The sequence below is a fragment of the Carcharodon carcharias genome, chromosome 4 (genome assembly GCF_017639515.1).
Source record: "Carcharodon carcharias isolate sCarCar2 chromosome 4, sCarCar2.pri, whole genome shotgun sequence".
NCBI lineage: Eukaryota > Metazoa > Chordata > Chondrichthyes > Lamniformes > Lamnidae > Carcharodon > Carcharodon carcharias.
In genome coordinates this window covers 135,222,474-135,247,869 of record NC_054470.1, presented here as the reverse complement: position 1 = coordinate 135,247,869, position 25,396 = coordinate 135,222,474, and the positions used below count along the sequence as shown (strand labels likewise).

Below are 25,396 nucleotides of genomic sequence, written 5' to 3'. Positions count from 1 at the left end.
ATCTCCCTTTTAAATTCAAACTATGTTGTAACCAACTCAGGAGTGGGACAAAGAGAGCAGTCAGTTCACCCCTGTTAACCTGGTCATAACAGCATGCTTCAAAAATTAATTCTATGAAATTCCATTTCAAACAGCATGTTTTTCTGATTTTGTTAATGGGTCCTTAATGCAGAGAAAAAGAAGCATTCAACAATATGTATTTGTGTAGCACCTTCAACATAGTAAAACATCCCAAGGTGCTTCACAAGAGAATAATGTGACAATAATTGACTTCAAGCCAAAGAGTGACTAAAAACTTATTCAATGACATAGGTTCTAAGGTGTGCCTTGGGGAGAAGAGAGAGTAGGATATGTGGAATACCTTAGGCAGGAAATTTCAGAGGTTATGGCCTAGATGGCAGAAGGCATGGCCAACAAAGGTGGAATGAAGGAAGTGCAGAATGCATAAGAGGCTAAGTTGAGAGATTGCAAATTTCTCATAGGGTTATAGAGCAGGAGGAGGTTGCAAAAATAGGGAGATGAGAGAGCATGCAGGGATTTGAAGGTAAGCACGTGAAATTTAAAATTGATGTGTTGGGGACTGGGAGCCAATGTAGGTCAGCAAACACAGGTGTGTTGGGTGAATGAGTTTGGATGTGAGGTAGGATACAGGCAGCAGAGTGTTGGAGGGGCTCAAGTTTATGGAGGGTGGAAGATGGGAGGTTGGTTAGGACAGTATTTGCATAATTGAATCTAGAGGTAATATAAAACATGGGTGAGGATTTCAGCAGCAGATGGGCTTGAGGCGGAGCTGCAGACGAGCAATGTTTTTGTGATGGAGGGGATAAATGGAGTTTGGAATCTTTTGTCAGGGTCAAATGGGACACTGAGATTGTAAACTACCTGGTTCAGCCCGAGACAGTGGCCAAGGGAGAAAGATAGAACTGGAAGCTTGGCAATGGAGTTTGTGGTGAGGTTGAAGATAGTGGTTTTAGTACTCCCAATGTTCAATTGGGGGAATTGTCAGACTCATCCAGGACTTGCTGTTGGACAAGCAGTGGAGGGATTGAGAAAGGTGTTGGTGAGGTAGAGTTGGATGTCCTGGGAGTTCAGAGGTAGTGGTACTTTATTGAAGGGTGAATTTTGAGCACTGGGTCAATGCGGTGCTTGCAGTGATGATATGGTTGAGCCCCTCTCTCTCCCAGGCTATTTATAGAATGAAAGTTATCCCATGGCTGATGCATTACTACGTTTGGCAGGTCCACTGGAAACCTCTCCTAACATTTTGATTCAAGCCAGAGCTGGTAGCCGATACTCGGCAGTCCGCTGCCAGCAACCCAATGTGTGGGATATAAATCCCGTGGCCGCTTGGATTACATTAGTGTTTTGTGAACGGATTTAAGTCTAATTCCTCTGCTTGATGAGCTTCACTGACGTCAAGACTCAGAAGCCTCTGACTGGACCGGGGTTTGTGGATATATTTTTAAAAAAATTATCCGGTCCACAGTGATCGCTGATTCTGCCCGACGTGCCCATGCAGCACTATCGGTTATTTCCTGAGCTAATAAGCAAGTGACGAGGAGAGTAAAGTTCACCGCCTCCTATCACTGGCTAATGAAGCCGCCGCTGCTGCTGCAGCATTTTACGCTGTGTGGTCAGGGCAAAGAGCCATAGTCGGTTCAGCTCACTTCGTTTCTTTGTTACCCTCATCGCAAGAACTATGAATAAATCGCCGCGCTTGCTCCCCGTTTTTGTTGAGCCGCCGATACAACATTGATCATGTAAGTTGCACACGCCGGTTCGGTAACAGTCCGTTTGGAGTTTTTATTTAGTTTCAGTTCTCTTATATTCGGTGCTAAAGTCAGCCTGGATAGATTGATCTCAAGAAAAGACACCACAAAGCCCCTAAAAGCTGCGGTCCCGCGTATTGCACGGGAATATTTTCAGGCTGATGCTAGTTCGTTGACTGTATGTGTAACTTCTTATACTTGTTCAGGTCGGTTCGTATCGTGGCTCTGGGGAATGAGAAAGCGGGCTTTGAAGACAGCCTGCAGCAGCCGGATCTGATCACCACCTATTTCGGCAGACATGCTATTATTCGGCACATTGAAGAAAGGCGGTTGCTAAGCTTTGCCACCCACATCACATTTCCTGCCTTCGTCGAGTACCAAGCTTATGTCTTCGGCAGAGTCCGAGTGCTGATTCACGACTGTCCCAGTTGGGTAAGAGAGCAAAAAGTTACAAGGATCCATAAAATCCCCTTCGCTTTCACAGAATGGGGTTCGCTTAGGTTCCTTTTTAATATCAATAGTGTCCCCTTTTTGCTTTGGGAAGTCCAGTTGATCATCTGTTTAACAGAGGTGATAGTGTGAGGGCACGGTTTTGAAATTCGCAATTTCAAACAACGCAGTTTTATTAAAAGCTCGTTATTAATGATCTGGAATACTTATTCTCCCTTTTTGTCTTAATTTCGAAACTTATATTTGCATAATCTTTTCAATATGTTACATTGTCCATATGCACGCAGGTCTGGTGTCCAACACATGGCCATGGCATACTTTAATGCTAAAACAAATCATAACCCGACCATCTGTTAGTTTTCAAAAATAAATAAATCTGAAATTTTCTGCATATTTTTCGGGCGTCACCTCAAGGTCATCAATCCAGGATTTATAAGGAACTGTCATTATACAGAATATTCCCATAACACATAGTCTTTATTTGATCTCAGGAGGTGTCTATTTAGACCCCAATCTCCAAGTGCTTATACAGTTTAATAAAGTGTTATGCCATTGGTGAACGGAATCCATCACGGATGGGTATAACCGTGTTTTAAATTCTAATCTACCTGTGACCAATGGCGTTAGATATCAGCTACTGACATTATAATGCTTTGCCGTAATAGGCAAACATTAACAAGATTTCAGTTCTGGGCACATTTTAAAGCAGGTTTCATTCAGAAATTAGCTCCCAGAAATTGAAATTGCTATTGATGTATTTTCAAATTAACACCCAGAATTAGTTTTGATATCCACTAAAATAGTCTTTTTATAAAGCTGTAAAAGGCAAAAAAAGGCTTCCTCCATGTATATTATATTTCCATTCATACGTATTAATATGGGGAAATTGTGCTTTCCCAGTTTAAGTAATGACAGTATAGACAGTACTACTAAGTATCCAGATGACTTGTTCTTGGGGAGTGATTGTTTAGCAGTAAATCAATCAGAATGTACAGTACTGTTTTGGGTACTGCTAGGGGCAACTATTATTAGTTTGTGTTAATGAAGTGCAAGTTTCATGTAACAAACTGCAGGATCGTTTCAATGACAGTCATTGTACGGGTGTGTTATCCTATTAGCAACAAAGTCAGCAGCAGTGGTATTTGAGCATTTTTTTCTCCAAAAGCTTACAGTATAGATATTAGAGACAGTATGTGAATGGAGTATTACTTTTTTGATACACTGCTGAGGCTTGGCAACTTGGCATGCAGGTAGACATCAGATCTGGTATGTGTGCGCTCAGGAAGATGAGCAGCGCAGAATTCTGATCACAAGACTGTCCTTGACAACAGCTGGAGCATGACACTTAGGAATGAAATGAGAAAACCTCTGCCTCAGCGGAAACAACACAAAAGCCGCAACATTTTAAATAAATAATTGAGAACTGAAGGAATTGAAATGTGAGGACACAGTTGAACAAGAAGCATTTTCAAGAACTAGGCCAGTGGTAGCACCCTTGCAGTGTAATAAATAGTTCATCACTATTGTCGTAATAGAGTATAGAAAAATGAGTATGAATGTAAGGACGTACTTTCAGTAGATAATTTGGTTTTTCTACTGCAGATTTATAAAAAATCTTTAGCTGATTTGAGAAATCTTCATTTTAATGCCCTCCTTAAGGCTTAATGGGAACGAAGCTTAACTTAATTTCAAAGCAGTTAACAGCTACAGATCTCTTCCAGCAGAACAGAAAATGCAGATCCCCACTGATTTAAAGCAGTTGCTTAGAAGGAGCTTAATGAACTGCAATTGAAAATCTGAATAGATCAGTCAGATTGGTCTTAAACAGGAAAGCTGTAATATTCTGCACTTCTCCAGAAGTTTCCCCAGACTGCAATCAGATAAAAGTGACTGAACTGATGAGAATTTCCTTTTCATGCTATTAGTCTTGAGGTAAAAACCCTTTTTGAATAAGATGTAACTGGGTATTTAGTGGCATGCTACATTTACAATTACTGCTGAACAGCCTCCATGGCCCTGAAAAATTAATTTTATATTTATGGAGTGTCAAACTTATGATAATATTCACAGCTTTTTAAAATAAGTTTTTAAAAAAGTTTGTTTATTATATTTCAGTTTTACCTTCAATGTCATGTGCATGTCCCAATCATTTATTTCTCTCTGTAACATTTTAATTAAAAGTGAAAAATTCAGTGCATTTTACTCCCTGGTTTGCTGTTTGTGAGAATATTGCAGTGTGAGTGGCCTGTTACTCTGCTTAATTACACCACTTTTGCTGAATGCCTGGAGATCCTCTTGATTTGGCTTCAGATTCAAACTGGCACCAGGAAAGCAGAAACCTGTGCCACAGAGATAGCTAGTTCTTTGTGGAAAGCTTTCTCCCATAGTTCAGCAAACCTCCATACAGATTCTCCCCCATTGCCTTCAGGGAATGGTGGGAGGTGCTCTTCATGATCAATGGCAACAGGAGACCCTCCCACCTGACCAAGGTGGCCTGGACGGAGATCGCATTGGAACTAGCAACTATGGGCTCCACCAAAGATCCTGGGTCCAGTGCATGAAAAGTCTGTAAAAGTGACAAGGGAGTCAAAGTTTATCAGAGGTCGGCAGAATGTAGTGGATTGAGGCCACAACCAGATCAGCCATGGTCTTATTGCATGGTGCAGTAGGCTTGAGGGGCTAAATGGCCTACTTCTGCTCCTAATTTGTATGTTCATATGTTCTTCAAGGTCAGCAGTGAGCACAATCACTTCACTGCTGACTGCAAAATTCCAACCAATAGGCAACAATCAAAGGTTGATTTAGCTGAGGGACAGATTTTGAGCATGTTGTTTACACTAGGTAACCATTTCAACATTTTTATGTCTGTTCTCAAGATGTGGGGGACTTTAGAAAGATCACCTTTATAACTCATCTTCAGTTACCCTGTGATGATAGCAATAGGCCTTTCCTTGTACTCCTTGCTACACCACTTCAGAGACCCTTAAGAGTCAATTGGTTACTATGGGGTTGGTGTCACATGTGGGCCAGGTCAGATAGATGTGATGTCCCTTCATGACATCTGTCAGCCAGTTTCCCTTCTAACAAAAATCCAGCAGCTTTTCATGGTTACTATTTCCTGGTCCCAGTCCATAAATTATTAGATTTTATTGAATTCTTTTTCATGCTTCCTAATGAAATTTGAAATCTCAACCCTCTGCATTGCTAGTCCAATCTCAAATCTATTACATTACTGGACACTTATAGCTCACATAAGACTGCCTCCACATCTCGACCTTGGCTTTGGACAGCCTGAATTTCAGATGTCCTGATTTTGGAGAAAAGCACAATTCTACTTCCACATTAAAGATTGAATGATACATCCACACTAGACTGCATCATTTACAGTGAATCCTAATTCACGGGGGCCGTGGGAATTGGATAAGGCAGCGTGTTAATAGGAAAATGTAGATGGATGAAAATTCTGGTATTTTTCATAATTATCTTTGTGGACAAAACATTAATGCAGATCATTTTTGCTGATAATTAACTTGGTGGAGTGGAGTTTGTGAGAGGGTGGATTGTACACAGTGAAAGTAGGTTTGTTATGTTCCCTTTTTCCTCATTGCACTGGTGGGGTTTGGATGAATGTATAGCCAAGTCCTTCTCTTCCTTTAACTTATTTTATCATGAGTACTAAAAATCACTTTGGCCTTGATTAACTGTATTTCAACAACATATATCAGGCCTTTGCAGTTAACTGTAAAAGATGCAACGAGATCCAATTGCTAAATGAGGCATTTAACATCAGTAAATAAAGTACTAGTACAGTACTATTCCAGCCAGTCTACAAAACACTGATAAATTACCATAAATTGTGCTTTGATTTTTCAACAACAACAACTTATTTATATAGCACCTTTTAAGCTAATGAAACATCCTAAGGTGCTTCACAGTATAAATCAAAGTATGACACCAAACCACAGATGAACATATTGGTAATAAATACAGAAAAAGCTGGAAAAACTCAGCAGGTCTGGCAGCATCTGTGGAGAGAGAAACAGAGTTAATGTTTCGAGTCCACATGACTCTTCTTCAGAGCTGGTTTATGAACGTATTGGGTCGGAAAACCAAAAGCAGGTTTTAAGGAGTGTCTTAAAGACAGGTATAGGGAGGATATTCCAGTAATTGGGGTCTGGGCAACTGAAGGCAGTGGTGAAGCAATTGAAATTGGGGGTGTGCAAGAGGCCAGAATTAGATGAGCGGGGGTAACTCGGAGAGTTGTGGGGCTGGAAGAGATTACAGAGATTTCTGTGAATATATGGAATTCCAGGTGTAATTTCCACATTTGTTAATGAAAATATAAGAGTGCATAATTTTAGTGATTTTTCAGCTACACGGATGCATTTTCAAATGCAATTTGAATGATTTTGAAAAACACGCATTTTCCACTTTTTGTAAGCAAGTAGTTTGAATTTCTTTCCTCTGATTCTTATCTTTTTCTCTCTTCCAGTATTTTGGTAGTATGTTCATTTTTTTCTACTTCACGTTTTCCTCTTCATTTTCTGGTTGAATGTCTGTTTGCAGCAGTTTTCCTGGAATGACTATGCATTTGCAACTTCTGACCAGTACCTTAAATTATTTTGCTAAGAACCAATAAAAACAGATACGTTGAAATACTCTAATCAAACGCTTTCATGTTATTGAACTGAAAAAAGTAGCAACTTTTATGCTCTTAAAGACCGCTATTGTGTACTTGTAATATAGGGAAATAGAATCCCAGAAGTCAGAATCACAACGTTTCATCCGCTTCAAATCCCATGGCGTTAATCATCAGGAATAGTGGGCTGGATTTTAGTGGAGGAGACGGGAAGGTTGAGTTAGGAAATTTCCTGATTGGCAGACTTGTCTCCTTTAAAAAGGACTCACCCACCATATTTTTCTGTTGGGTTACCAAAGATGGTAAGCCAAGCTGGCTAAAACGCCTGCCTCCGTTTTACTGGGACATCGGCCCAGTTTTAATGATGAATGTCAGGCCCTCAAACCCTCACCACTCATCTCCCAGCCAATCCACATGTGACTCATATTCCTCATGCCTCCTCATAGCCCATATTCCCCTTCCAATTCCCTCATACCCCATGTCCCTTCCCATGTCCTTCATATTCATTATGCCCCCTCATACCCCACATGCTTCCTTATACGCCCCATGTTCTCTAAATGTCCCCCATGTACCCATCATAGCCACTCAGCAGTACCTACTATGGGCAGACCTCAGGTGTCATGCTTCGAAATGGAGAGGAAAAGAATAAAACTTCTAACAATCCAACAGAGCTCTCGTTCAAACACACTTCCTACTGAATAATAACTCTAATTCATAAAATCCATTCAAAAAAATGTAAGGCCCCTCAAATGGTCAATCTTGTAAAAACAAACAACTGTTTCACTTACCAATTCAAAGATAAACAATCCTTTAATAATCTCTTGAAACTGTCAATCAGAATGTGAACACAGCATAATTGCTGAGATAAGTGGTTTTGAAGTGTTTGAAACTCAGTCAAGCATTCATAATGCACTCAGCTGGAATAACAAATCCTGTGAAATGTAAACAATGGAGTCTATTAAAACTGAAAAACCAAATTGCTTTTACTTTCTAAGCTACACCAGCTGTCTTGTCAATCAAAGCAGTCCAGGAGCATATGGGGCTTTTTTTCCATAATGAAAGCTGCTGAAGGTTTTTTATCCCAGTTTCAAAGGATTCTGGGTATTTAAATCACTTCACATCATTATGTTAAAGATCCCAAGCAGTATTTTCTTCAGTTTTGAGTGCATTGCAGTACTCTTCCCAAAGGGAAAAGTACTGCAATGCACTTCAACACTTACACAATGCTGCCCAATGTAAACTTCCTTTGCAGGACAGAACCCTATAATCAGTCGCTGCAGTAAAAATACGTCTAACTTACAATATAGCATCTAACCATTGAAACAGAAAAAACAATTTTGTTGTATTTCAAAGCCTGCTAATGAGAGAATTCCAGGAGTAGGCGCTGTTTTCTTTGGTTCTCCACTTGGGACTGGGGTGCCCCCATCGTTTGTGCTTTCTTTGGTCAACTGTGAACCATGTCTACTTGCAAAAGTGGTCTGACTTCATTAAAATTGCAAAAAGGTTTTAAACTGTCCAGCCTCATAATGGAACCAGCAGGGCAGGAGCGTTGCATGTGGGCTGGCTACCTGCACCCTTATCTATTGCCAGCAAAAATAGCTGAAAACAGGAATGGGGGTGTGAATCCCAGAATTGGATCCCACTCACTATTTTTTAAAGACCTCCTAAGTCGGCCCAACTCAGCAAAAATCCAGTCCAGTACGTTCAGACAGGAGAAGCCGCTTTTCACAATTTAAGAATAAAACAAAGAATGAAGAACAACAAATAGATTAAATTGCTAACTGCTTTTCCAAAGCAATGGCCACCTCGTTTAAAAGGCTGCATATTAATTTAAAAATTTTGGAAAGAGCTGTAAAATTCTGTAAACATTTTAGGCATTTGAAAAAGCCTTGGAAAGACTGAGGATAAATTAAATGTGACTCCAGAATGGAAGGGAATGAAGCAGTGTGTCTGGAAAAATCCAGCAGGAAAATTGGACAGGCAGTAAATGTTTGAAGTTAGTGGAGTAAGTTAAGCATATTCAGTGACCCCGAGCTTCCAGCGGGAACCTGTACTTGAGGAGAATGTACTTCAAAGATATATCTACAACAATATAGAACAAATTGCCTGACCTGCATTCTCTTTAAGAGTGGTTCCCAGCTGATGGGGGCAAGATTGGTGAATTTATCCTAAAGTTAACACCAGTGTGTTGAAGAATGCTTAAGGTGAATGTGAGCTATTGTTTGTGCTATCCTTAGTTCAGCAACACCTTAGTTTTAATCTTCTCATTCTTTGTTTTCAAATCCCTCTATGGCCTTGTTTGTTATCTCTGTAACCTCCTCCAGCCCTACAATGCGTTGAGATATCTGTGCACCTCCAATTCTGACCCCTTGTGCATTCTCTATTTTAATTGTTAGCCATCTTCAGCTGCCTGGGTTTAAGGCTCTAGAATTCCCTCCCTAAATTTCTTCCCTTTAAGATGCTCTTTTAAACCTACCTCTTTGAACAAGTTTTTGGTCACCTGCACTGATGCCGCCTTATGGCTATTGATTTCAAATTTAAATTGATACTGCTCCTATAGGAGCTTGAGACCCTTATTTTACTATGTTAAAGGTACTGTATGAATGCAGATTGTTACTGTTGTAGTTGTTGGTTGGCGCAGTATAGAAGGTCAAAGTTTCTAAAGGCCAGAGGGAAAATGATAGAAGGAATTGAAGTGAAGATCATACCTATTTCTTAATTTGAGTTTTAGCTCTTTCTTCAATGGAAAACATAATTTCCTTTTGACACTTTCGTATCAAAATTGATCTGACAAATTAAAGTGAGGTCCAAAACAAAAACAGAATTACCTGGAAAAACTCAGCTGGTCTGGCAGCATCGGCGGAGAAGAAAAGAGTTGACGTTTTGAGTCCTCATGACCTTTCGACAGAACTTGAGTGAGTCCAAGAAAGGGGTGAAATGATGCTGCCAGACCAGCTGAGTTTTTCCAGGTAATTCTGTTTTTGTTTTGGATTTCCAGCATCCACAGTTTTTTTGTTTTTATTAAAGTGAGGTGTTAGTTCTAAATATAGAATTTATTCTTTTTAAATAAAACAAACTTTGCATTAGTAATTCATTGAGTTAAGAAGTCCACCAATGATTACTATGTGCATGTACTACATATCTCTTATATGTATCACAAACTCCTGTGACATGCACGCTTGGCTTCCATTCAGATACTGCTACTGATAGGTTGCTATCCATTGAAGACTTTGAGAAATTTGCACTTAAGTGGGAAATCCTGTTTTATAAAATTAATGAAGATCTTTCCTAATAGGAACAATCAAGTGTTAGTGTTAGCTGTGGCTCATTTGATAGCACACTTTGCCTCTGAGTCAGGCAGCTGTGGGTTTTAGTCCCACTTAACCATTTAAGCACAAAAATCTAGACTGTTGGAGGCGCTGTCTTTCAAATGAAATGTTATATCAAGGCTCCATCTGCCTTCTCAGGTAGACATAAAATATTCCATCCTGGGATTCTAAAGACAAGGTGTGTCCATGATTTTTTTTAAGAGGCCGCATGGAGTTTAAATATGTTAACTCTTTTTAACAGTCTTTTACGGCTGAATGTGGAATTTCTAGTAATCTTTCCCATGGGTGCTTAATGGGGGCAATGAGTCAGCCAATTCCAGCCATATAATGTTGACTGGTTTGCTTTGATCTTTTGCCCAAAAAGCTTTGACCTGAAACAAGAAAAAAATAAATTATGACCTGTGAAGATGCTTACTTTTTATTTGGCTGTAGATCCTTAAGGACACAATTTTGGGAGTGTATGAAACTAAGTTTTAACTTATGTATGGTGATTTTCGTAGATTGTTTACTGTGCTTTTCAAAATATGTAGCTTTGTAATTCATCTAGTTGAGAATTACCTTGATTATCATTAAAGACTTGTGGAATATCATTATCTTTTAAATATCATTATTTCTGCCCACAGAGAATTGGTCCTTCTGCATGAGGGATTCATTCATATTTTAATTTCAGTGATCAGGGGATTCCAATGTCTAGTCAGTTTATACCATGTGGGAATGAAATTAGAGAGTACTATAGTGCTAATATCAGCAGATAATTAGCCTCTGATCAAGATGTTTTGCAGAGTCTAAATTGAGTATTCTCCAGTGATGACACAGTTCATCTCTCCATATCATTCTTACCTTCCACTTTGTAGATTTCTGTCAGTTATTGCTAATGAAGATTATTCAAAAATGTAAGAATGCAGGGCTAACAAAAAGGCCAATCAAATAATTAACTTCTAGTACTCACTCTCAGAACCAAATCTACCACCTTTCAGGGACTAAATTTGATAGTAGCTGGAAACGAGTGCGATTAGCTCTTGCCTGTTGATTATGAAGCAGACAGCAAGCCAGTTTCATGCTGCCTGCTTGTTTCAATGATTTCAGCATCCAGCCAGCAGTAACAGTGCTATTGATTGGCTGGTTGTATCAGCAAAGGGGTGGCTGATGTTGTAGGGCCTCTGCCAGCAGGTGATGAAAGTGGGGAGAGAACTGAGCAATGGAACTGTTGGCTCCTGTGGGCCCTTCTGTGCAGGGAACAGTGTCTTTAGCAGCTTGTTGGGAGGCGGGGGAATGCAGAGCCAGATACTGTTTTTGGCTTTTTGCATAATTATAATAAAACTAAACTGAATTATGATCACTACCACCAAAATGCTCTCGTACTGCTGCACGTTGCACCTGCCTAGCTTCAATTCCTAAAAACTAAGTCCGGGACCATGTCCTCTCTTGTCGAACTTGTGACGTGCTGGCCAAAAATATTCTCCTGAATGCCTTTTAAGAATTCTGTTCCTTCCATTCCTTTTGCACCAAAACTATCCCAGTCAATATGGGGGTTGTTAAAAGCTCCTACAATTATTTTCGTATTGTATTTGCACTTCTCAGAGATTTGCCTACGTATTTGCTTTTCCACCTCCCCCGATTGTTATAGTATACTCCCAGTAGTGTGACTGCCCCTTTTTTTTGTTCCTTAGCGCAATTCATACAGCCTCATTTGATGATCCTTCTAACATATCATCCCTTCTCACAGCTGTAATTGTTTCTTTGACCAAAATTGCTGCTCCTCCATTTTTTAATTCCCCTATCATGTCTGAAAACCCTGTAACCAGGAACGTTGAGCTGCTATTCCTGTCCCTCCTTAAGCCATGTTTCTGTACTAGCTATGATATCATACTGCCACTTTTCTATCTGTGCCCTCAGCTCATCTGCTTTATTTGCTATACTCCTTGCATTGAAGTATATACCCTTCAGCACTGCCAAATTCCATTTTTTATTTTCGAACCTTTGTTTCCTCTGCCTTTCAGATTCATTAACTAATTTTCTGCCTTCCATTTCTGATTATTGTCCCATCTGAATTCACCCTCAGGTCCCCATTCCCCTGCCAAACTAGTTTAACCCCTGCCTAACAGCACTAGCAAACCTCCCTGCAAGGGTATTTATCTCGGCCCTGTTGAGGTGCAAACCGTCCACTTGTACAGGTCCCATCCCCTGCAGAACCGGTCCCAATGCCCCAGGAATCTAAACCCTTTCCATGGCACCATTTCTCCAGCCACACATTCATGTGCTGTAACCTCTTAATTCTATGCTCATTAGCTTGTGGCACTGGGAGTAATCCAAAGATTACTACTTTTAAGGTGCTGATTTTTAATGTTTTTCCTAACGTGTTAAACTCTGCCTGCAGGACCCCTTTTTCTACCTATGTCATTGGTACTGCTATGGGCCATGACTTATGGCTGTTCATCCTACCTCTCCAGAATGTTTTGTAGCTGCTCAGTGGTATCCATAAGAAAGTGAGAAAAACAGAGTGGGAAAGGGTGGGGGAGACAGTGATAGGGACAGTGTGGGACAGTGAAAGCTCCCAATTCCAAACTAGTCTGGGAAAGCAAAATTTGTGAATAGAAAGTGTGTGTGAGAACGTGTGTGAGAGTGTACATGTGAGAGAGTGCGTGAGTGCATACGTGTGAGCGAGAAACTGTGTGTGAGCGACCGTGTGAGTATATGTGAACAAGAGACCGCAGCGGGTGAGTCCGGGAGTAGCTGCTTAACGGTTCACTGCCCGTGATTGGGCCCCGACCACAATTTCACACCTGCTGGTGAACCATGCACTGAAACACACAGTGCTGCCTGGGTGCGGGAGGTAGGAAGGCGAGCGCAGAAATCAGCACATGTGCACGGTTGCGCTCAGTGAAAGCTCCCTTAAGGCACAGAGCTGCCTCAGCGAGCTGAAGATTTCTAACATTAAAAATAAAGATTTTAAAATTTAAGGTAAACATCTCTCTTCATGTAACTCTGTCACATGAGCAGGGACATGTTAAAACAGATATAAAAATTTTTCTTTTATTTTTAATTAACATCGGAAACCTCATCCTGCAAGTGGATAAGATTTCCTCAAAAATCCAAAGGCTGTTTGGCATTTTCGCCACTTGCCAACTGTAAGGTTGGATGGGCAGGGAAAAATTTACTTTAATTTATGAATGGGCTTAACAGCCCTCTTAATTGTTAATGGGCACGCTGCTGACTCCCATGTGCGCCCGCTGACTGAAATATCGCACCAGTGATCAATGATGTTGGGACGCTATTTCACACACGTGCGTGTCAGGCATGCACCCTCACACCGAGCTGAAGATCCAGCCCTATACATGTAAGGATGTGTGAAACTATGCATGTGAGATTGCCAGCATATATATCAGGGCAGCTGCTTGAGTGTACATTTGCCTATGTGTCCACTTGTTTGTGTATGAACGTGTGTAAATGTAGATATAGGTATGTCAATGGGGGTGCAGTGTGTGGGTCTGTTTGTATACAGGAGGGTATAGGTTTGTTCATATGTCTCATGGGATGTGAGTGTCGCTGGCAAGGCCGGCATTTGTTGCGGATCTCTAATTGTCTCTTAACCTTCTCTGCTCAAAGGAGAACAATTGTAGCTTGTCCAATCTGTCCAATGGAAACCACCGGATCATTAAAACCAGTGGTCAGCTACAGTTAAATTATATTGTCTGTGCTATGTACATTAATTAACATTGAATATAGACTTCCATTAATTTTAAATAATTAATTTCCATTTCTATGATTGAAGCTAATTGAAATTTTGGGAGGCAGTTTGATTAAAGAGCAATTTTGTTTTTAACCAAGTGAATTTTTATAAACGGGAAACTCCATTCCACTGTATGCATGATAGTGCAGGGTTAAAACTGAGGGCATCCCTGAAATCCCCGATATGTCAATTGGAGCGTTCTGCGTTTCAGTGCCAACCAATCAGGGCAGTGGAAGCTCTCCAATGCCAAACCAGTCTGGGAGGTCCATGTCAGGAGTTGAACCTCGAGGACCTGGATGCGTGCCATACGAATTTCACCTCGCATGAGTGGTGAATGTCAATCTATGCACTTTCAAATTCCATTTCCTACCAACTGCACTACTATCCCCAGACAGTGCTCAATACGGTCTGGCAGCATCGGCGGAGAAGAAAAGAGTTGACGTTTCGAGTCCTCATGACCCTTCGACAGAACTTGACTTCGAGTCCAAGAAAGAGTTGAAATATAAGCTGGTTTAAGGTGTGTGTGTGAGGGGCGGAGAGATAGAGAGAGAGAGAGGTGGAGGGGGGGGGGTGTGGTTGTAGGGACAAACAAGCAGTGATAGAAGCAGATCATCAAAAGTTGTCAACGACAATAGTACAATAGAACACATAGGTGTTAAAATTAAAGTTGGTGATATTATCTAAACGAATGTGCTAATTAAGAATGGATGGTAGGGCACTCAAGGTATAGCTCTAGTGGGGGTTTTTTTTTATATAATGGAAATAGGTGGGAAAAGGAAAATCTTTATAATTTATTGGAAAAAAAAGGAAAGGGGGAAACAGAAAGGGGGTGGGGATGGGGGAGGGAGCTTACGACCTAAAGTTGTTGAATTCAATATTCAGTCCGGAAGGCTGTAAAGTCCCTAGTCGGAAGATGAGGTGTTGTTCCTCCAGTTTGCGTTGGGCTTCACTGGAACAATGCAGCAAGCCAAGGACAGACATGTGGGCAAGAGAGCAGGGTGGAGTGTTAAAATGGCAAGCGACAGGGAGGTTTGGGTCATTCTTGCGGACAGACCGCAGGTGTTCTGCAAAGCGGTCGCCCAGTTTACGTTTGGTCTCCCCAATGTAGAGGAGACCACATTGGGAGCAACGAATGCAGTAGATTAAGTTGGGGGAAATGCAAGTGAAATGCTGCTTCACTTGAAAGGAGTGTTTGGGTCCTTGGACGGTGAGGAGAGAGGAAGTGAAGGGGCAGGTGTTGCATCTTTTGCGTGGGCATGGGGTGGTGCCATAGGAGGGGGTTGAGGAGTAGGGGGTGATGGAGGAGTGGACCAGGGTGTCCCGGAGGGAGCGATCCCTACAGAATGCCGACAAGGGGGGTGAAGGGAAGATGTGTTTGGTGGTGGCATCATGCTGGAGTTGGCGGAAATGGCGGAGGATGATCCTTTGAATGCGGAGGCTGGTGGGGTGATAAGTGAGGACAAGGGGGACCCTATCATGTTTCTGGGAGGGAGGAGAAGGCGTGAGGGCGGATGGGCGGGACATGGGCCGGACACGGTTGAGTGACAGGGCCCTCCTCAATACCTGCTGAGTTTTTCCAGGTAATTCTGTTTTTGTTTTGGATTTCCAGCATCCGCAGTTTTTTTGTTTTTACATAGGTGTTGAAGTTGGTGATATATATCTAAATGAATGTGCTAATTAAGAATGGATGATAGGGCACTCAAGATATAGCTCTAGTGGGGGTGGGGGGAGCATAAAAGATTTAAAAATATTTAGAAATAATGGAAATAGGTGGGAAAAAGAAAAATCTATTTAATTTATTGGAAAAAAAACAAAAGGAAGGGGGAAGAAACAGAAAGGGGGTGGGGCTGGAGGAGGGAGGTCAAGACCTAAAGTTGTTGAATTCAATATTCAGTCCGGAAGGCTGTAAAGTGCCTAGTCGGAAGATGAGGTGTTGTTCCTCCAGTTTGTGTTGGGCTTCACTGGAACAATGCAGCAAGCCAAGGACAGACATGTGGGCAAGAGAGCAGGACAAATCCAACCCGGCCAATTACCGCCCCATCAGTCTACTCTTGATCACCAGTAAAGTGACGGAAGGGGTCATCAACAGTGCTAAAGAGCGGCACTTGCACAGCAATAACCTGCTCACTGATGCTCAGTTTGGGTTCTGCCAAGGTCACTCAGCTCCTGACCTCATAACAGCCTTGGTTCAAACATTGCCAAAAGAGCTGAACTCCCGAGGTGAGGTTAGAGTGAGTGCCCTTGACATCAAGGCAGCATTTGACCGAGTGTGGCATCAAGGAGCCCTAGCAAAACTGGAGCCAAAGGGAATCAGTGGGAAAACTCTCTGCTGGTTAGAGTCAGACCTAGTACAAAGGAACAAAAACAGAATTACCTGGAAAAACTCAGCAGGTCTGGCAGCATCGGCGGAGAAGAAAAGAGTTGACGTTTCGAGTCCTCATGACCCTTCGACAGAACTTGCGTTCGAGTCCAAGAAAGAGTTGAAATATAAGCTGGTTTAAGGTGTGTGTGTGGGGGGCGGAGAGATAGAGAGACAAAGAGGTGGAGGGGGGGGGTGTGGTTGTAGGGACAAACAAGCAGTGATAGAAGCAGATCATCAAAAGATGTCAACGACAATAGTACAATAGAACACATAGGTGTTAAAATTAAAGTTGGTGATATTATCTAAACGAATGTGCTAATTAAGAATGGATGGTAGGGCACTCAAGGTATAGCTCTAGTGGGGGTTTTTTTTTTATATAATGGAAATAGGTGGGAAAAGGAAAATCTTTATAATTTATTGGAAAAAAAAGGAAAGGGGGAAACAGAAAGGGGGTGGGGATGGGGGAGGGAGCTTACGACCTAAAGTTGTTGAATTCAATATTCAGTCCGGAAGGCTGTAAAGTCCCTAGTCGGAAGATGAGGTGTTGTTCCTCCAGTTTGCGTTGGGCTTCACTGGAACAATGCAGCAAGCCAAGGACAGACATGTGGGCAAGAGAGCAGGGTGGAGTGTTGAAATGGCAAGCGACAGGGAGGTTTGGGTCATTCTTGCGGACAGACCGCAGGTGTTCTGCAAAGCGGTCGCCCAGTTTACGTTTGGTCTCTCCAATGTAGAGGAGACCACATTGGGAGCAACGAATGCAGTAGACTAAGTTGGGGGAAATGCAAGTGAAATGCTGCTTCACTTGAAAGGAGTGTTTGGGTCCTTGGACGGTGAGGAGAGAGGAAGTGAAGGGGCAGGTGTTGCATCTTTTGCGTGGGCATGGGGTGGTGCCATAGGAGGGGGTTGAGGAGTAGGGGGTGATGGAGGAGTGGACCAGGGTGTCCCGGAGGGAGCGATCCCTACGGAATGCCGATAAGGGGGGGTGAAGGGAAGATGTGTTTGGTGGTGGCATCATGCTGGAGTTGGCGGAAATGGCGGAGGATGATCCTTTGAATGCGGAGGCTGGTGGGGTGATAAGTGAGGACAAGGGGGACCCTATCATGTTTCTGGGAGGGAGGAGAAGGCGTGAGGGCGGATGCGCGGGAGATGGGCCGGACACGGTTGAGGGCCCTGTCAACGACCGTGGGTGGAAAACCTCGGTTAAGGAAGAAGGAGGACATGTCAGAGGAACTGTTTTTGAATGTAGCATCATCGGAACAGATGCGACGGAGGCGAAGGAACAGAGAGAATGGGATGGAGTCCTTACAGGAAGCAGGGTGTGAGGAGCTGTAGTCGAGATAGCTGTGGGAGTCAGTGGGTTTGTAATGGATATTGGTGGACAGTCTATCACCAGAGATTGAGACAGAGAGGTCAAGGAAGGGAAGGGAAGTGTCAGAGATGGACCACGTGAAAATGATGGAGGGGTGGAGATTGGAAGCAAAATTAATAAATTTTGCCAAGTCCTGACGAGAGCATGAAGCGGCACCGAAGTAATCATCGATGTACCAGAGAAAGAGTTGTGGAAGGGGGCCGGAGTAGGACTGCAACAAGGAATGTTCCACATACCCCATAAAGAGACAGGCATAGCTGGGGCCCATGCGGGTACCCATAGCCACACCTTTTATTTGGAGGAAGTGAGAGGAATTGAAGGAGAAATTGTTCAGTGTGAGAACAAGTTCAGCCAGACGGAGGAGAGTAGTGGTGGATGGGGATTGTTCGGGCCTCTGTTCGAGGAAGAAGCTAAGGGCCCTCAGACCATCCTGGTGGGGGATGGAGGTGTAGAGGGATTGGACGTCCATGGTGAAGAGGAAGCGGTTGGGGCCAGGGAACTGGAAATTGTTGATGTGACGTAAGGTGTCAGAGGAATCACGGATGTAGGTGGGAAGGGACTGGACACACAACTCGACGGACTCGAGCGCAAGTTCTGTCGAGGGGTCATGAGGACTCGAAACGTCAACTCTTTTCTTCTCCGCCGATGCTGCCAGACCTGCTGAGTTTTTCCAGGTAATTCTGTTTTTGTTTTGGATTTCCAGCATCTGCAGTTTTTTTGTTTTTATCTCTGTGTTTAATTGACTGCCACTGCTCTTCAAGAAATGCCTACCTCCTTGAAGAAGTTCTGTTCCTCTCTGCGACAAGATTTCCGTATCTCTCTGTTGTCTTGCTCACCTTCCTTGCTTTCCATTTCCCTCCTAGTGTTTGACAAGGTGTTTACTAAAACCCGCTTTCACAGCCATATCTCCTTTCTCAGTGACTGTCTCCATCTCCGACTTACCCCACGTGGATTTCAACTGAAATTCCACCCCTCATGTTTCGAACCCACCCAGGATTACAGGTATCTCCGGGACATAAAACGTTTCTCGGACTGCTGTTCCCGTCACATTCTGAAATCCACACTCAGTGCCATGCGCCGCCATATGAACACACTCGACCTCTCCCTCCAGCAGCACCGCCGTACCCTTTTTCAAAGCTGCGCGTGCCCCCCGTTTCATTTTATCCTTCGGCTCATCCGACGCCTCAACAAGAAACTTTTTCTCTTTCTCTCAAGTGCTAAGGAACGCAAGCTGCAACAACTCATTGACACCAACACCCATCTAGGACCCTCCACCCCTGCCTGTTCCTCCGTCCCCACCCTTTCTTCCAATCCCAACCCCAGCCGTGTATTCACTATACCCCCTGACCTTCCCCTCTCCGATGCTGAACGTTCAGTGCTCAGCAAAGGACTTAGTTTCATACCCTTACGCCCTCACCTCAATGAATTTCGGGCTCGGCATGATGCTGAACTCTTCTTCCGCCGTCTTCGTCTCCGGGCTCACTTCTTTGGGCAGGAGTCCTCTCCCAGTTCAACGGATCCTTTTACCCATCTCCAATATTCTCCCTCCACCTGGACCCCTCCCTCTGGATTCTTACCTTCTCTTGATCTTTTCATTGAGAACTGTCGGCGCGACATTAGTCGTCTCAATTTCTCTGCTCCTCTCACCCATTCTAACCTGTCTCTCTCTGAACTTACTGCACTCCATTCTCTCAGGTCCAACCCTGACATTGTCATCAAACCCGCTGACAAGGGTGGTGCTGTTGTTGTCTGGCGCACTGACCTCTATCTCGCGGAGGCTGAGCGTCAACTCGCAGACACTTCCTCCTACCTCTCCCTGGACCATGACCCCACCACTGAACATCAAGCCATTGTTTCCAGGACTGTCATTGACCTCATCTCCTCTGGGGATCTCCCTCCCACAGCTTCCAACCTGATAGTCTCCCAACCTCGGACGGCCCGCTTCTATCTCCTACCCAAAATCCACAAACAGAACTGCCCCGGTAGACCGATCGTCTCAGCTTGTTCCTGCCCCACAGAACTCATTTCTCGTTATCTTGACTCCCTTCTCTCTCCCCTTGTCCAGTCCCTTCCCACCTACATCCGTGATTCCTCTGACACCTTACGTCACATCAACAATTTCCAGTTCCCTGGCCCCAACCGCTTCCTCTTCACCATGGACGTCCAATCCCTCTACACCTCCATCCCCCACCAGGATGGTCTGAGGGCCCTTAGCTTCTTCCTCGAACAGAGGCCCGAACAATCCCCATCCACCACTACTCTCCTCCGTCTGGCTGAACTTGTTCTCACACTGAACAATTTCTCCTTCAACTCCTCTCACTTCCTCCAAATAAAAGGTGTGGCTATGGGTACCCGCATGGGCCCCAGCTATGCCTGTCTCTTTATGGGGTATGTGGAACATTCCTTGTTGCAGTCCTACTCCGGCCCCCTTCCACAACTCTTTCTCTGGTACATCGATGATTACTTCGGTGCCGCTTCATGCTCTCGTCAGGACTTGGCAAAATTTATTAATTTTGCTTCCAATCTCCACCCCTCCATCATTTTCACGTGGTCCATCTCTGACACTTCCCTTCCCTTCCTTGACCTCTCTGTCTCAATCTCTGGTGATAGACTGTCCACCAATATCCATTACAAACCCACTGACTCCCACAGCTATCTCGACTACAGCTCCTCACACCCCGCTTCCTGTAAGGACTCCATCCCATTCTCTCAGTTCCTTCGCCTCCGTCGCATCTGTTCCGATGATGCTACATTCAAAAACAGTTCCTCTGACATGTCCTCCTTCTTCCTTAACCGAGGTTTTCCACCCACGGTCGTTGACAGGGCCCTCAACCGTGTCCGGCCCATCTCCCGCGCATCCGCCCTCACGCCTTCTCCTCCCTCCCAGAAACATGATAGGGTCCCCCTTGTCCTCACTTATCACCCCACCAGCCTCCGCATTCAAAGGATCATCCTCCGCCATTTCCGCCAACTCCAGCATGATGCCACCACCAAACACCTCTTCCCTTCACCCCCCTTATCGGCATTCCGTAGGGATCGCTCCCTCCGGGACACCCTGGTCCACTCCTCCATCACCCCCTACTCCTCAACCCCCTCCTATGGCACCACCCCATGCCCACACAAAAGATGCAACACCTGCCCCTTCACTTCCTCTCTCCTCACCGTCCAAGGACCCAAACACTCCTTTCAAGTGAAGCAGCATTTCACTTGCATTTCCCCCAACTTAGTCTACTGCATTCGTTGCTCCCAATGTGGTCTCCTCTACATTGGAGAGACCAAACGTAAACTGGGCGACCGCTTTGCAGAACACCTGCGGTCTGTCCGCAAGAATGACCCAAACCTCCCTGTCGCTTGCCATTTCAACACTCCACCCTGCTCTCTTGCCCACATGTCTGTCCTTGGCTTGCTGCATTGTTCCAGTGAAGCCCAACGCAAACTGGAGGAACAACACCTCATCTTCCGACTAGGGACTTTACAGCCTTCCGGACTGAATATTGAATTCAACAACTTTAGGTCGTAAGCTCCCTCCCCCATCCCCACCCCCTTTCTGTTTCCCCCTTTCCTTTTTTTTCCAATAAATTATAAAGATTTTCCTTTTCCCACCTATTTCCATTATATAAAAAAAAACCCCCACTAGAGCTATACCTTGAGTGCCCTACCATCCATTCTTAATTAGCACATTCGTTTAGATAATATCACCAACTTTAATTTTAACACCTATGTGTTCTATTGTACTATTGTCGTTGACATCTTTTGATGATCTGCTTCTATCACTGCTTGTTTGTCCCTACAACCACACCCCCCCCCCTCCACCTCTTTGTCTCTCTATCTCTCCGCCCCCCACACACACACCTTAAACCAGCTTATATTTCAACTCTTTCTTGGACTCGAACGCAAGTTCTGTCGAAGGGTCATGAGGACTCGAAACGTCAACTCTTTTCTTCTGCGCCGATGCTGCCAGACCTGCTGAGTTTTTCCAGGTAATTCTGTTTTTGTTTTGGATTTCCAGCATCCGCAGTTTTTTTGTTTCTAGTACAAAGGAAGATGGCTGTGATTGTTGGAGGTCAGTCATCCCAGTTCAGGGACATGGAGTTCCTCAGGGTAGTGTCCTCAGCCCAACCACCTTCAGCTGCTTCATCAATAACCTTCCTTCCATCATAAGGTCAGAAGTGGGGATGTTCGCTGATGATTGTGCAATGTTCAGCGCCATTCACAATTCCTCAGATACTGAAGCTGTCCATCACCAAATGCAACAAGACCGGGACAATATCCAGGCTTGGGCTGACAAGCGGCAAGTAACATTGACCCCACACAAGTGTCAGGCAATGACCCTCTCCAACAAGAGAGAATCTAACCTTCACCCCTTGACGTTCAATGGTATTACCATCACTGAATCCCCCACTATCAACATCATGAGGGTTACCATTAACCAGAAACTGAATTAGATTAGCCGGATAAATACTGTGGCTACAAAAGCAGGTCAGGGGCTAGGAATCCTGTGGCAAAGTAACTCATCTCCCGACTCCCCATAGCCTGTGCACCATCTACAAGGCACAAGTCAGGAGTTTGATGGAATACCCTCCACTTGCCTGGATGAGTACAGCTTCAACAACACACAAGCTTGACACAATCCACGACAAAGCAGCCCGCTTGATTGGCACCACATCCACAAACATTGACTCTCTCCACCACTGACGCACAATAGCAGCAGTGTGTACCATCTACAAGACACACTGCAGAAACTCACCAATGATCCTTAGGCAGCACCTTCCAAACCCACGACCACATCTAGAAGGACAAGGGCGGCAGATATATGGGAACACCACCACCTGGAAGTTTCCCTCCAAGCCACTCACCATCCTGACTTGGAAATATGTCGCTGTTCCTTCACTGTCACTGGGTCAAAATCCTGGAACACCCTCCCTAACAGTACTGTGGGTATACCTACACCACATGGACTGCAGCAGTTCAAGAAAGCAGTTCACTACCACCTCAAGGGCAATTAGGGATGGGTAATAAATGCTGGCCTAGCTAGCAATGCCCACAGCCCATGGGCAAAATTTTGCGGCCCTGTTTTGGCGGGGATGGGGCTGTAAAGTGCGGCGAGACATTCTAAACTTCATTGGCTTCGGCAGGAACGTAAAATCCCACTGCTGTAAAATTTTGCCCCATGAATGAATTAAAAAATATATAGTTTTACTGACGTTTGGGGACTCAAATGATTAATATATAGGAAATCAATGTAATTGTAAATTTACAAGTGGTATGGCCGACACATTTTCTTAGAGCTCTGGCACCTCAAAATTTAACAGTACTCCCTTGATGAGCTTATCCTACTCCATGTGCCCTCTGCTAATTCTTCAAGTCATGCTGGATTTCAAGTAGAGTGCATACTATTGCACCCATGCCTGGAAGCAACAGATTTGTCCAGAAGCCTTGAAGTCAGGTTATAGTCCACCACCTGCCACTCCCTGTAGGCTATTGTAACTTTAAATGACTAAGCAGAACACTAAACACATGTAGGCCAGCACTTTTTGGATAGTGGGGTTTCTCGCCTTGCCTCTCGAAGAGTTGGTGGGGAACACATCCCCACTGCTTATGGCAGCCCTGCTCCAATGAGGGTTAATTGGTTGGAGGTGGGACATCTATCTCTTGCTCAGGAGGAAGTTCGGCTTCAGAAAGCTGCCAGTCAATCTGATTGGATAGCAGTTCTGTCACCCCAGCAGTGCCAGAAGCTGCTATAGCTACGACTGGGACTGCAAGCAGTCCCCAGAGCCTAAGTCTCAGAGTCCAGGACCAGCTAAGTGCAGGGATCCCAGGGTGGTGAGGGGAGTTGAGGCCTGGGAGGGAGGTGGGCAGAGAGGAAGTAGGTTTGATGGTGGAGGGGCTGGGGGCATTGGAGGGAGCACCTGTGGGGGGAAGACTTTGTTCAGGGGGGAAGGAGGCCATTGATGTAGTCACCTTCTCCCTTACTGCTGAACTCTGTGTGCCTCAAAATTGAGGCTGGGTTAAAAGTGGTCATTAATTGCCCACTTAAGTGCCTCAATTGTGGAAAAGGTGAGTGGGCCTTGCCCGTCCTACCATAAAATTGCAGACAGGTCGAGGTGGCTGGGAAGGCAGTGGGAAGACCATCCGAGGAATTTTATGGCCCTCCCCCGGTTTATAAACCTGCTGGCAGGGTACTGTAAAATTCTGCCCATAGAATCAACGCTACAGCCAGGAGAAACCTTGAGCCAGAAGAAATCAGTGAGCAGCTAACCTATAAGTAGTTGATGATCCTTTTAAATAGTATTGGTGAAGAGCCCTGTTGCTGCTAAATGTATGTTCAGAAGTGCAAGGTTAAGTGAGGACATTAGTTGGAGCATTGAGCTCCAAAATGGCATTGCTGGTGTCAAATCAGCATTTCACGCTGATTTACTGACGTGATCTGCCTGTACTTCATACCCCTGGTGGCTGTTCATTGTGCGTGCGCTAATGTCCTCACTGATATAGCAGCTGACACAGTTCGCCACAAAAGTGTATGCACAGGCTGCAAACGCCGTTTTGAAGCTGAGTGTTTCCATTGTTCCCTGTTTTTATATTAAGTCTTAATTGTTTTCCTTCAGTAGCAATAAAAATTAATCTATTTCCTAAACAAAGTTACATAAAGCAGTATCGCCATTTAATACTATCAAAAGTGCTCAGCTATGGTGTTGCCCTTTAATTTGCACTTTGGGGATACATCCCTCCAATATTTTATAAGGGATATCTCTTCTTAGATGAATTCCAGTGAATTGTACTGTCTGTGCATGTTTTGAGGAGGGAGAATGGTAAGCAGTGCAGGCACTCAGCTGCTAAAAAGGATCCTGAAGGTGACATGATCAGGTGATTAGTTAATCCTGTGCATCATTAAGTTAGTAATGCTGATTTGCCAAACATTCTGTAGGTAAGGGTGAAAAAATATCTTGAGGCAGAATCACCCTATGTATTGTACTAATTTCCATTTTGATTTTCAATGTCACTCACTAAAAGTTGTCATCCTCTCTTTGTTAGGATTTATTCGACAATGACTGGTATAGGTCACGGAATGTGGTTGGGCTGGCAGACATCATTGTCTTAAAATATAACGTCAATGACAAAACCTCATTTCAAGAAGTGAAGGATAATTATGTGCCAATGATTAAACGGATACTTGACCAGTGGACAGTTCCAGTAATAGTTACTGCTGTCGGTACAAGACAAAATGGTGAGTAATGAAAGTTGTCCACATATCCTTCAAATCAATAGTAGGAAAATACTGTATTATGGTGTTAGTGTATTTCCTGTAACAGACATTCTTCCAATGTGATGATTCATATCTATTAAATTATTCAGAAAACAAGCCACAACCTGTTACAATTCTTCCTGCTAATCTATGCTGATGACTCAGAAGACAAACATTGCCTGGTGCTGCACAAAACCAATCACCCCAAGATGATCTCTACTTTAATCTCAGGTGGCATGAGTTAGTTGACCTTAGCCAAGTTGGTGTGAGTGCTGCATTAGCCACAGCATCTCTGGGCTAAGAAAGGGGGGGAGGAAAAATTGGTCAGGAATTTTTCTCCTGTTCATTGTCCACTAACACATGCTGGAAAGAATAAGTACATGCATATATATTGGAAATTAAGAAGTGCTCTCTCATAACAGACCAAATTAGATTCAGTAATGAGCAATTAGCCTGAATGGGAGGAGAAGGTGGCATAGTGGTAATGCCATTGTACTTGTAATCC

General features: G+C 43.9%; 1 protein-coding gene across 1 annotated transcript in view; it reads left to right on the top strand.

Annotated features, from left to right (window-relative positions):
• The first annotated feature begins 1,652 nt into the window (after positions 1-1,652).
• rhobtb3 (Rho related BTB domain containing 3) overlaps positions 1,653-25,396 on the top strand; it is a 136,799-nt gene continuing 113,055 nt past the window's right edge. Inside the window, exons 1-3 of the mRNA XM_041185421.1 lie at positions 1,653-1,760; positions 1,976-2,201; positions 24,681-24,873. Coding sequence (XP_041041355.1) covers positions 1,759-1,760; positions 1,976-2,201; positions 24,681-24,873 — 421 coding nt within the window. The 5' untranslated portion in view covers positions 1,653-1,758. The remainder of the gene's footprint in view (positions 1,761-1,975; positions 2,202-24,680; positions 24,874-25,396) is intronic.